This window comes from Seriola aureovittata, chromosome 20 (assembly GCF_021018895.1).
Source record: "Seriola aureovittata isolate HTS-2021-v1 ecotype China chromosome 20, ASM2101889v1, whole genome shotgun sequence".
NCBI classification, from domain to species: domain Eukaryota; kingdom Metazoa; phylum Chordata; class Actinopteri; order Carangiformes; family Carangidae; genus Seriola; species Seriola aureovittata.
The window spans coordinates 11,725,222-11,736,832 of NC_079383.1; the positions used below are offsets into that span (position 1 = coordinate 11,725,222).

General features: G+C 38.0%; 1 protein-coding gene across 1 annotated transcript; it reads right to left on the bottom strand.

Annotated features, from left to right (window-relative positions):
• Positions 1–2,220: 2,220 nt before the first annotated feature.
• On the bottom strand, positions 2,221–10,867 carry slc51a (solute carrier family 51 subunit alpha). The gene is made up of 8 exons (XM_056365109.1): positions 10,668–10,867; positions 6,626–6,777; positions 6,468–6,541; positions 6,039–6,197; positions 4,153–4,264; positions 2,971–3,117; positions 2,654–2,759; positions 2,221–2,485 (listed from the first exon to the last, which is right to left on the bottom strand). The coding sequence occupies exons 1-8, from the start codon at positions 10,786–10,788 to the stop codon at positions 2,340–2,342; spliced, it is 1,017 nt and encodes a 338-aa protein (XP_056221084.1). The 5' UTR covers positions 10,789–10,867; the 3' UTR covers positions 2,221–2,339.
• Positions 10,868–11,611: the final 744 nt, after the last annotated feature.

An 11,611-nucleotide genomic window follows, 5' to 3' on the forward strand; every position in this document is an offset into this window, starting at 1 on the left:
AAGAATAATAGAAAATATTATATAATTTCTTGAAATAGGCCTTGTGGAAAAGGGCTGCAGAGCATCTGGACCAGAGTCCATTTATCAACAACTTTTTAACATTTACTACTGCAGACTTTATGGTGTCTTATAGAACTTACTTAACTTATAGAACCTTTTTTAATGCAGAGTTAATCAATTCACCCTTGACATTTTGTAAATAACTTGCTAACATTTTAAACTGAAGAAAGAAGTTATTACCTGCTTATTAAACTATATACCACAATTTATTAAAAACACAAACAAAAAAAAACTAGCCTAAGCAACATAGAATGATGGCTATTTACAGACCATTTAAATTCAGAAGGGTGGACAAAATACCCATAGAAAATTAACTGCTCTCCATTTAGCCATTTAAATTAGCCAAATAATTAACTACAGAAAAAATAAAAAATTTCCATACGCCCGCAAAACATTTTATTTTGAAATATATTCTCCTGATTTCCGGCTTGTTTGGGCTAACCTGACGTTATGGGCAGAACGTACGTTCGAAAGTCTCGACTCAACCGCACTTGGCCTAGGCTTGTTGATGCACTGCAGTGATTGGTTTGAAACACGGAAATGAGAAACAGCAACAATCCAATTGGGCAGAGGCGTGTCAATCAACATCGTTTACATTAGGTTGTCTATCTGCAGCTGTTTACTGTAATAGATAGTGTTACATTCAGACACAGTCAATGCGCACTACACGTAAAAAGTAAAAATAAATATATATTATGGTATGTTAATGCTCTACAAAATTTCTCATTAAATTACAATTCTCTGCACCGCAAACGAAATAACTTAGTCTCTTCTAGGACTTAATGTGTGCATTTTCAGATTGAACATACACTATTGGTGGGTCAACTATCTGTTATAGTACTAATAACAGGCAGGTGATGTTAATTAAGCACCAATCCGAAAGAGTTTGGCTGAAGTTAATAGGTGTTCACAACATTTTATTTTCTACTTCCACCTAGTGGCAGAAAATTTGAACTATCGAGTGAGTTAGGGAAGCTGGGTGGAAAAGCTGGATAATTCTGTGACAAATAACGCCACACAGAGTCACTGAGTACTTGAAATTTCATCTGAGGAGTAAAATGCTTAAATTGTACAAATGGATCATTGTTAAAGAAAAAGATCAGTGGTTGTAACACAGAAGGCAAATACATTACAAAAATACAGTTTATTATAATGTATGCAACAATGCCTCACAAATAGAAAGAGGATATAAATAAAAGTGGTAAAACTTTAACTTTTGGGTTCCATAGGTTCACAGAAACGTTCCTGGAAAGGGCTGTGTAATTAAAACTGTTAAAGTGGTATGGATATCTGATTAATTACTGGAGTCTTTCAGTCAGAGCACAGCACATATGTATACTGAACATGTTAAAGTGTATAACGTACTTACCGGGCAGGAATGCAAGTCAAAATGTATGAAAAATACTTTTTTTTAATGATAAATTAGGAATGAATTAATATTTAGTTGGGTTTAAATGCAGCAGATATTTAAAATTGTCTTGAAATCAAAACTGCTTATAAGCTTAATTTAACTAACCCAGCAATTATTGAATGATTCTGTTATACTTAGTGTAGGCGCCACTTAATATGTGTATTTTTTCTGCATATTTCCTTTAATTAGGTTAAATTTCAATAATATCTTATGTTCCTAGTTATTTGTTTTGTTGGTTTATTTCATTTAGTTCTGTTATAACAAAGCAGCACTATAGGCACCATAGGTTTATATTGGAAGGCAGCTATAGGACCAGCATTCACCTGATGGGATCTGTAGTTTTGTACCAGAGCAAGAGAGGCATCAGGACCTGTGATTTCTTTGGTTGCTTGATAATTAAACCATGTGTAAAAAATGCAAAAATCTGTATGGCCAATGGTCGTCTTTTGCCTGTGTACAATTCATTCCTATGATACAAATACCCACAACCCTTTCCAGGACACATCCTCTGAAATTTAAGGAAATTACAGAACTGTAAAATAAAGTACTACCATGTAAGCCTCTTGCATAAACATGTATGGTGTATTTCTTTGGTGAAAACAAACTGAAATGACACAAAGAGGACACAAAATAGAAAAAAATCAAATATCAAACCCCAGATCACACTGAATAAAGTAGGCTACATGTGTCCTGTCAGACAAACAGTCTTCATCTGTGACCTTAATGAACATCAACAAGATTGGTTTACATATAATTCACATTTATATTTATTCATATTTTCTTATATGATAATTGCAGGAATGTAAAAATGGCATATACGCACGCACACACACACACACACACACACACACATACACACACACCGTTCTCACGCAGACTCAAGCATTGCCATCTTGGTGTTTTCATTGTTGTCGGGTTCTTCTTCAGGTAAGGGGTCGTACTGTCGTCGGTACAGCAGCCGTGTTACCAGTGTGATGATGAACATCTCCAGGATCAACAGCTGCTGACTCATCACTGTGGGGCAGAAAGTAAATGAGGTAGAACTGATAAGGAAGGAATAAAATCAAAAGGAAAATCCAAGGGAATTACTTCTGGTGAACAAATGAATGCACGGATGGATGAATCATTGTTGTTTGGACAAATAAACACATGGATAATTGTGTTTGATAAATGTTGACTCACTGTATCCTCTGGCTGCGGCAGAGAAAGGTGGCGTGCAGGCAATGGTGCCGTTCAATGCTAAGATGTTGATGATAGCTGTCTGCAGCTGGCTCAGGATCAGCACCAGCTAAAAAAACACAAACACATTGATAACTATGACAAACACAATGCTGGAAAATCCTGTAAAAAAAAAAAAAAAAAAACTTATGACGGCCCTATAACCTGACATCTTATGAGAAATGGCTGTTTACTTACAGCCAGCTTTATATAGTTGAGCTGTCTATCATGAGGTGTGTTAACAGCTGTTTGTGTGCATATATGCTCCTGCTGTGCCTTACCTGGTACATGGCGTACTTGGGGATGATCTTGAGTGTCCGTAGGACAGTCCTCAGGTGCATGAACATGATTGCCACGGGCCACAGGGCTATGATTGTCAAGATGCCCACAAATGGGTTGATCCATATAGCAGCTCCAGTAATTGTCAACTGAAATATAGTCACACACACAAACACACACACACACACACACACACACAACAGAGACAGAGACTAATGAGACCCTGCTAAAAAAAAAAAGTTATGAAAAACATGCCACAATATTGTTTTTTAATATTTCCTACACTAATTCATTTGCCACCACGTTAGCTGGAAACTATAGAGTCATGCATTTATATTCTTATATAAATATGAAGCTGCTGTCAGACGTAAACACAAGAGACAACACTACAAGTTGCTGCATTACCCAGCAAGTCTTTGTTGTTGCTGAAAGCACTGGGGTATAGCAGAAATAGAATGGTAAGCTAGTCAAATGAATTTTTTATCTATGTATCACCAAATCACAAGAGAAGTCATCTCAAAACTGACACAAAGAACATCTGGCATGTGCCGAATGACAAAGCTTATATTTATATGAGATGAGGCGGCATTTTTCTTTCAGAGTATGGATCTGACATGTTGTTTTTAGTGAGTGAATCTCAGCTTATTTGGTGGAATACAAATGACTGCATTAAGCACGAGTCATTAATTCAAGAGTCATTAAGCATGAACCGATTACATAAGATCATAGTGACTGTTTTAATTTCTTAATGGTGAGTAAAAGGGAGCTATGATACACCCTGTATTATTTCATTTATTAAATCATCATATTCATCATCATACATTAGTTATGAATTGAACTTTTTTTTTTCAACCTGTATCATTAAGTGTTAGAGAGAACTATTGTGTTTTATAAATTGTGAATAATCATGTTTGACTAATAATGATGTTTACACATTAACATCATTGCATTTGTATATACTAGTATCTGTATTGAAGCAACATCATGACTGTAAGTTTCATACAGTGAATTTTAAAGTCTAGATATGTAATAATAAACAGTGGGAGTCTGGGCTGTGGCCACAAACTCTATTTTTATGACTCATCAGTTAATCGTAAAATGCTTGGAAAATAAATAGTACAAGAAAGATTTAGGGATACAATAACATGATGATGAGATGCCATTCAGAACTGTTACCAACTCACGTCAGACAGGTCAAAGGTCCCATTCGTCCAGAGGACAATGGAAAGGATGGTGAAGACAATTTTCAGGACAGCAAACTGGAAGGAGCCAAGTTTGAGCAGGAACAGAGATCGCCTGGAGTTGGAGCACAGGAAACATTTTCATGAAAGCCACTAATGACAGAACAAGGTTTTATTCTCTAAAAACTTTTTTTTAAAAACTGTTGAAAGTTCATTATGGAATTCACCATTGCCCTGAACCTATCCCGCATTATTATTGCAGGAAGTTTTGAACAATTCAGAAAAGCCTTGGGGATGTGTTTACTGTCTCACGGCATGTCTTTATTTGAACTTACATGGAAAACAGCAATATTGATTGTCCCTGCGAGGTTCATTATACCTTGATATGGTGTTTCACCAGAAAGCACACATCATCCTGAAAGCAAACTGCTGATGGGAAACTGGGCGCTGGATCAAAAGGAAAGGGCTGAACTCGTCCTGACTTGCATCTCATCAACATCCATGCTGTGTGCATGCACGCAAATGGGTTTTCAGTATCTTCTCACTGAGTGAATGCATGTTAAGCGATGTATAGCAACGGAAATAAGCACACCTGTTTGTCATTACCAAACATGTGAGGGGGACTTGCATCTAGCCTAAACAGACTGTACCCGCTTCTAAAGGATTTACACAGACTTTATTGAAACTGGGTGGACTGATCAGTCAGCTGTGACTACAGTCAGTCTTTAATCTGCTAGAAAAGAGCTTAATGAGATTGTTGTGCTACAGTATGATATACGTTTCCAAGCCATGACAGAGCAGAGCGACCAGGAGTGTGTTCAAGCTGTATTCACAGAGGCGTACATCTACTGTAGACTCATGCTGTGTGGACAGAGGACTTGTGAGTTTACACAATCGTTAAAACAGGCCAAAAATTACATAAGAGAACTCTGCACCAACCTGTCCCCTCAAACATGTGGTTAGAAGCTGCACAGGATCTGTGCTTACCATAGCATTACCATATGTTTCAATGACCACATCAGTAATACAAGGATTGCTCAATATCAAAGCAACACTGTATCAAATATATATATGGGGTTATGTGTATTCCTTAGCAGTAGCTTCAATTGCCTCTGTCCAATGGCCCCTATCCAAGAAATAGGCTAGCAAATAACCACCCCTGTTAAACCACAACCTTTTCTTTGGATTAAACCAACGAGACATCTTGATTAGTGAACTTTTGACAATAGGGCAGTTTTGTTACCTTTGTTACATTTTCCTCTGTTTCCAAGTCTTTGTGCTAAGATAAGCTAAGCAAAGCTGGCTGTAGCCTTATATTTAATGCCCAGATATGAGAGTGGTATTGATCTTCTCATCTACCTCTGCTCATAAAAAGTGAATAGGCGCATTTGCCAAAATGCACTTATTCACTTTAACGAATGTTAGTACTCCATACCTGCTAAGCATAGATTAGGCGTGCAAATCATTGTAGTCTCTACTTTCAGCCGCTTTCATTTTGATTCAATTTAAATCATAACAGAACAGAAAAAATAAAACAATATTGCCTTTATAGTCGATAACAAAACCACTGGGGCCTTTTTTTTTGGTTTATATTGAAATAAAATAATATTTACTTTATAGTTGATAACCCCCCCCCCCACCACCCCCCAAAGACAATAGAGAGTGTTCCTCAAGTCTAATAGGAAATACACTTTCATGCCAAAGATATTATGAGCAGATTTCTAAATTTAAATTGCACATAATTGAGAGCTGTCCAACAAAATAAGCATCTGTTAAGTGTTACTCAGAGGATGTTCACACCCAGGGTATTGTCAGAAAATGTGCAGTCTTAATTTGGTTCTCAAGGCAGGAAAAAGCTATTAAGTGTATCACAGAGTGCATATGTTTACCGTGTGATGGCCACATGTGGCAGGCAGAGGCAGCAGCAGCAGCACGGCCCCGTGCTGATCTTGAGTTTGTGTCTCCCTGCTCGGTTGAGGAATGCCTGGTCACCACCCACCTCCTCCACCATCATGATCAGGAACTTGAACACCACAATGGCGAAGTAGCTACGAAGAGGTAAGAGGAGGAGGGACGGGAACGCAGAAAAATAAGCAATGGGAGAAGTGAAATGAGATACGCATGAAGAGAGGGGATAAACACATGGAGAAAATGAAAGCCATAGCTCCCATACACATTACGCAATGTATCGGTTGGTTATGACATATAAGTTTCCTGTGTGTGATCTTTCACTGCAGGGCTCTGTGAGTGAGAGAAAACACACAGCACAGTGCGAGATGGAAGGTGAGACAGAGAGAAGCAAAGAAAAAGGAACCCACCAGGCAGAGGTCATATCAGTAAACATGGTGGCTCTGGGGATCCACATCCCCAGGCACGACATGGTGGCAATCACCTGAAAACGAGAGAAGAAGTAGGTAAACACCATGCGAAGATACCTGTGCATTTTGCCCTGGAACTGGTGAAACTGGTGTCTTACCGGTGCTGCCCCATTCACCCAGATGATTATACTCTTCTTATTGGACGGCACTTTCCTGTAGATGTAGATACATTCCTCTATGAAGACGAGCATAGACACCACCGCCATGAAGGTGAGGATGGAGTACAGGATGATGCCAAAGATATCCAAATCTGGAGGGGGGGGGGTTTTACAATTAGCTGACTATTCAATTCATTTCAGCTCACACCCAAGAGGAAAACTTCAGAGACTTAAACCTGATATGATCTCTGTTTGTGCTGTTTTGAAAGTAATAGGTATTTAGCCTGTTGGCTCTTTCACCAAGGTCTTGAAATGTTTATTCTGGCAAACTGGATAAATTACTTTTGTAAAATAAACTAAAAAAAGCAGCCTTAAAGCAAAGACTCTAACATGCCCTAACTTTAACTACTGCCTCGTGGTTGTATGCCTTTACCAAGCAGTAAAGATGCAGGAATTATCGTCACAATCTCCCCTTCTGTTCCTGATTAGGGCATTGAATAATGGCCAGAGAAGTGTTTTTGCAGAACATTAAGACTTCACAGTAAAGCTGACCTTTGACCATTTGGAAGTAAAATGAAAAGAGTTAATAAAAAACTTATGGCCAAAAAAGGTCACAGTGACCTTGACCTTTGACCTCTGACCCTAAAATTCTAATTGGTTCATCCTTGAGTCCAATTAGATGTCTGTGGCAGATGTAATAAAAGTCCTTCACAGCATTCCTGCGAATGGGACAAACAGATGGACAACTCGAAAACATAACGCTTCTGTCCACCACTGTTGATAGTGCAGAGGAATTAAAAATATATACATAGTTAGAGTCATAAGAAAAACTATACTTGAAAGCAGGTGTAATGGGAAAATGTGGTAACAATGTGCTACAAGGCAGAAGACTTTCCACCACCTTCAGAAGTAATTTAATACAAGAATTTAAATTTGAAATGGGATTTAGGGTAAATCTCCAGAAAGTGGAACTTGATATGAACTTTAAGTGTGTTTTTATGAGGGTAATGGGTACATGCGCTGTTAGAGCCTTTATCAAGCCCTTGAAAAGTTTAGCAGGTTGAATAAATCATTAGTGGCCTTAACACACAGTATGTAACTTCTGCTGCTAAGGCCCTTTCAATCAACACCATAATAAAAAGTGGTGTTTAGTGATGTTTGCTCAGCTTTTTCCCTGATAACTTAAGATACAGCCTTCCAATGACTAAGATCCTTCATCCAGTTAAAACACATAGTTGAAACGACAAAGATCTAATAAAAACGTCGCTTAAAAATGGATAGAAAAGTCCATTTTGACCACTTCTGGCAGACAACCACAACACTGACACATACGCAGAGGGGATATGATGTCATTGACAGGCGACCAAATGAAACAGATCGTCACCTTGATTAAAATCATGGATTTCGCTACGTTTGAAAAGTTCTGGAAACATTTGAGATAATGTAAGATAACAACTCAACAAAATATATGACATATGTGTAGTCGTTCTAGCAGTTTAATGTGTTATAAATAAAGAAGAGAAAATAAGAAAACACTCTTTTGGCCGATAGAGTTCACTAAACATATGAGCAGCATAGTTTGAAGGTTAAAAAAATACTGATGTGATACAGTTATAATGCCCCAGACCTGGGTGTAGGTTCGGTTGAATTATTTTCTATGAGTTCAACAGACTCAACAATGATTTAAAGTTGATTTTGGAGCAATGTGCAGCATGAAATTGAAAACAGGAACACAGGAAATTAAATGCAGACTGTTGCCATAGATACCAGGATGTTCGCATAATAAAACATGCTAGTGAATGGATAGATCCTCTAACTTTAGCACTAGTTGGAAACTGGGGAGTTTTCCTCATGCCATGTGATATTGATGAGCTTTGCATCATCACAATACAAGTTTATTTCCAAGTCGGCCTTGAAAACAAATAGAATAGGCAGTTAATGATGGAAAAAGCGACTGACTCAGTAATGATTCTGAAGAAGCTTGATTGCATGTAGGTGGGATTTCGCACAGCGTAAGACAATAGCCGGCAGAGCGTAACTTCCTAGAATAACTGTAAAGGGAGGCTACAGCAGACACATATGGTCACAATTGAATTGCTTCAGACGTCACAGACAAAGGAAGATAAGTGATCACCAAGCTGCAGTTATGTTCAAAATGAAAGAAACAGTTGTGATAATGGTTTCAGCATGTTGCCCATAATTGTGTTACTGGAGTTATTTGGTGATCTTCATCATTTATTCCTTGGTATCCGAAAACAGCGGTGGTAAACAGTACACAAAACCACACACAAACAAGCAAAAAAAAAAAATCAATACTACACAAACATCCTCCGTTTGACTATGCAGTCTTCTGACATGTGTTACACTTTATTTTTGTTGGTATAAATCCTGAAATTCCAATGGATAATTGAGACACTTTTCTAAAAATGTATTTATTGTTCATCCCAAAAATCTTTCAACTACTTAAAGTATTTCTTTCCTGTATTCTGTTTGTTCTATTCTTAATTATCTGATGTCTAATTTGGCCACATTTCCATTTTCTGACTGACAAAACAGGTCCAGATTGTACTTGAGAGACTTATTACAAGTAAAGACAAACCATATATATTGGCCTGGCAAACCTATTGGTTATGGTTATTTATTATTATATAATCGATCATGCAATCGATCATACCTAAATGGTGAAAACTGTGTTAAAATTGATTATTTTAATTCAAAAATGAAGATCCTTTGTGGATTTCACATAATCACTGATATAGCAGTATAAAAAGAAGTTCATTTTTTAACTTTCATTTAGTCTTAATCATAAAGTAGAAAAATGTTTAAACAACATATTTAAAAAAGTGCAAAAAAAGTATCTCTAAATGTCATTAATCTCCCCAGCACTTGCCATATCAACACAGGACTGTCTTCATACAAGATAATACAAGTATTACTCAGCTCTATTTAAGTGGATTTCCTCTCCATATCCTGCAAATGTCAGGCTGCAAAACCTCTTAGGAGTGAGAAATGAAAAGCAAAATGAAATGGATAATCCAACATTAGTCGGTGCCATAATTGTGAATTTACAATACTAACACCAGCACCAAGTGAAATGGATTAATGGATTAGTTTGATAATTAGTTGAAAGACATAACCAGCATCTGAGAACTGAGCTTTGTCTGAACAAGTGACTTTAATTGACTGGTTATGTGGATACCAATTTTGCCTAATATGTTCATATGTCAGTGCTTTAAAAGTGGGACGGGTGGACTAAGCAGAGCTGCTGATGGAGGTGCAGGGGGGGTCCTCAGCAAAAACAGAGTATCTCACATTTAATTTTTCTTTATTCACTGGAGGGTTTGACTGACTGCTTCAGAAAATGTGAAGGAGCCTCTTTCTATTATAACTTTGAAAATCAAGAGGATGACTGGATGCGTTACAGCACCATCCCACAATCTTCCAGCAGTTCCCATGGGGTCCGGGGACTTCCAGGAATCCAACAATTTCCTATTAATCACTCTACATTTCAGAAAGCAAGTGGGGGGAAAAAAAAGAAATACTTTTCTTGTAATTTTGAAAGAGTTCGAAGCCCCCCTTTTGTATGTAACATGATTTTTATGTCAGTAATTTAAATATCAATGTAAATAAAATTGAAATGAAGAGATCAAGATCAAAATGACTCATTAAGCAAGATGGTCCCAGGGGGCTTCTTTCCCGGGTAGGGCAGCACCCTCCCCGGGTAGTGGGGGAAGATGCCCCTTTACAAGAATTTACATTTAGATATATGATCACAAAGTTGTAGTCTGTTATGATTTAATTACACTTTAAATGTGTTAACTTAAGCATATACTTCTCGTGTATATATTATATTGATTTTGTTCATTGATTATTCTGAAGGGGTCGTTTTACCCTTACATAAAAATCACCGAATTGCTGCAGATTAAATCTGATGATGCATAATGTGCAGTCACTTTATAAAGACCCTTATCAGGGGGTGATTCTGTGACAAGACCTGAGATGCTGGAGTCCTGTAAACGAGTGATGTGCGGTGTCTACTCACGGAGGATGATGTCGATGGCGAAAGGAGGGCTTTCCCTGCAGCTCCGAGCAGTAGTTCGGTTGGAATCATTATTCATGCTGGCTCCTGTCGCCCTGTTATCACAAACACAGTTTAGAGACATATCTGAGTCTCGCGTACATCCACTGACACTCGGTGCGTGTACGAGCCGCTGACTCTCCTGTCCAGAAATCCAAAGAGCGTCCTGAAACTTTCCACAGAGGGATATCTGCCACCCGGGTACCCCCAAAACACTTCGCTGGACCCGCCCCCTTCCCGCTGTCATAGGACAGTGAGTCGTCGCCGAATCACCAAGTCCGAAGAAATTGACGTAAAAACGTTTGTGGTTTGAGGTTGGCACTTAGCAAGCCTTTCTCAAATTGGATTTTATTGGCTTTCACAACTTTTTCATGCAGCATAAAATGATGGAAAATTGATCTATGCAAGTAATTAGGAATTTAACAGTCTATCATATAAGAAATTAAATCTTATCATCCATATGTTATTTTTGCCCTTTTGTGTGTGTTGTGTGTGTGTGTGTGTGTGTGTGTGTGTGTGTGTGTGTGTGTGTGTGTGTGTGTGTGTGTGTGTGTGTGTGTGTCTGTGGACAACGCAGGCACTCATGTCACATGCACCCCGTTCCCGTAGCAACATGTGCAGGGGTATCGTCATCTGAAGCATGTGCTGCAAATCTTTTTGCGCCTCTGGCTCCATTTGAATAATTTTCTCCTTTACTGTGATCCAGGACATCACTGAATTAAAGGCAGTACCGAATAATGAACAGCAATGATGTCAAAATTCGGCTCAACAGATAAATTTTTACCAACAAAAGTCTAATGTCATCAGATACTTGCTGCATCCTAGTTGTTATCCTTTTTTTTAATCTATTGTGAGAAACTGCTGGAACTTTCTCTTATTTTTGTGAATCTTATTTTGTTTCTGAACAT

Bases quoted from the DNA above. Each gene is read 5' to 3' on its own strand.
- slc51a (XM_056365109.1), bottom strand. From the start codon at position 10,788: ATGTCTCTAAACTGTGTTTGTGATAACAGGGCGACAGGAGCCAGCATG. The intron at 6,778-10,667 runs GTGAGTAGACAC...CCCCCCCTCCAG, and splicing joins CGCCATCGACATCATCCTCC to ATTTGGATATCTTTGGCATC. The intron at 6,542-6,625 runs GTAAGACACCAG...TCTCGTTTTCAG, and splicing joins GGGTGAATGGGGCAGCACCG to GTGATTGCCACCATGTCGTG.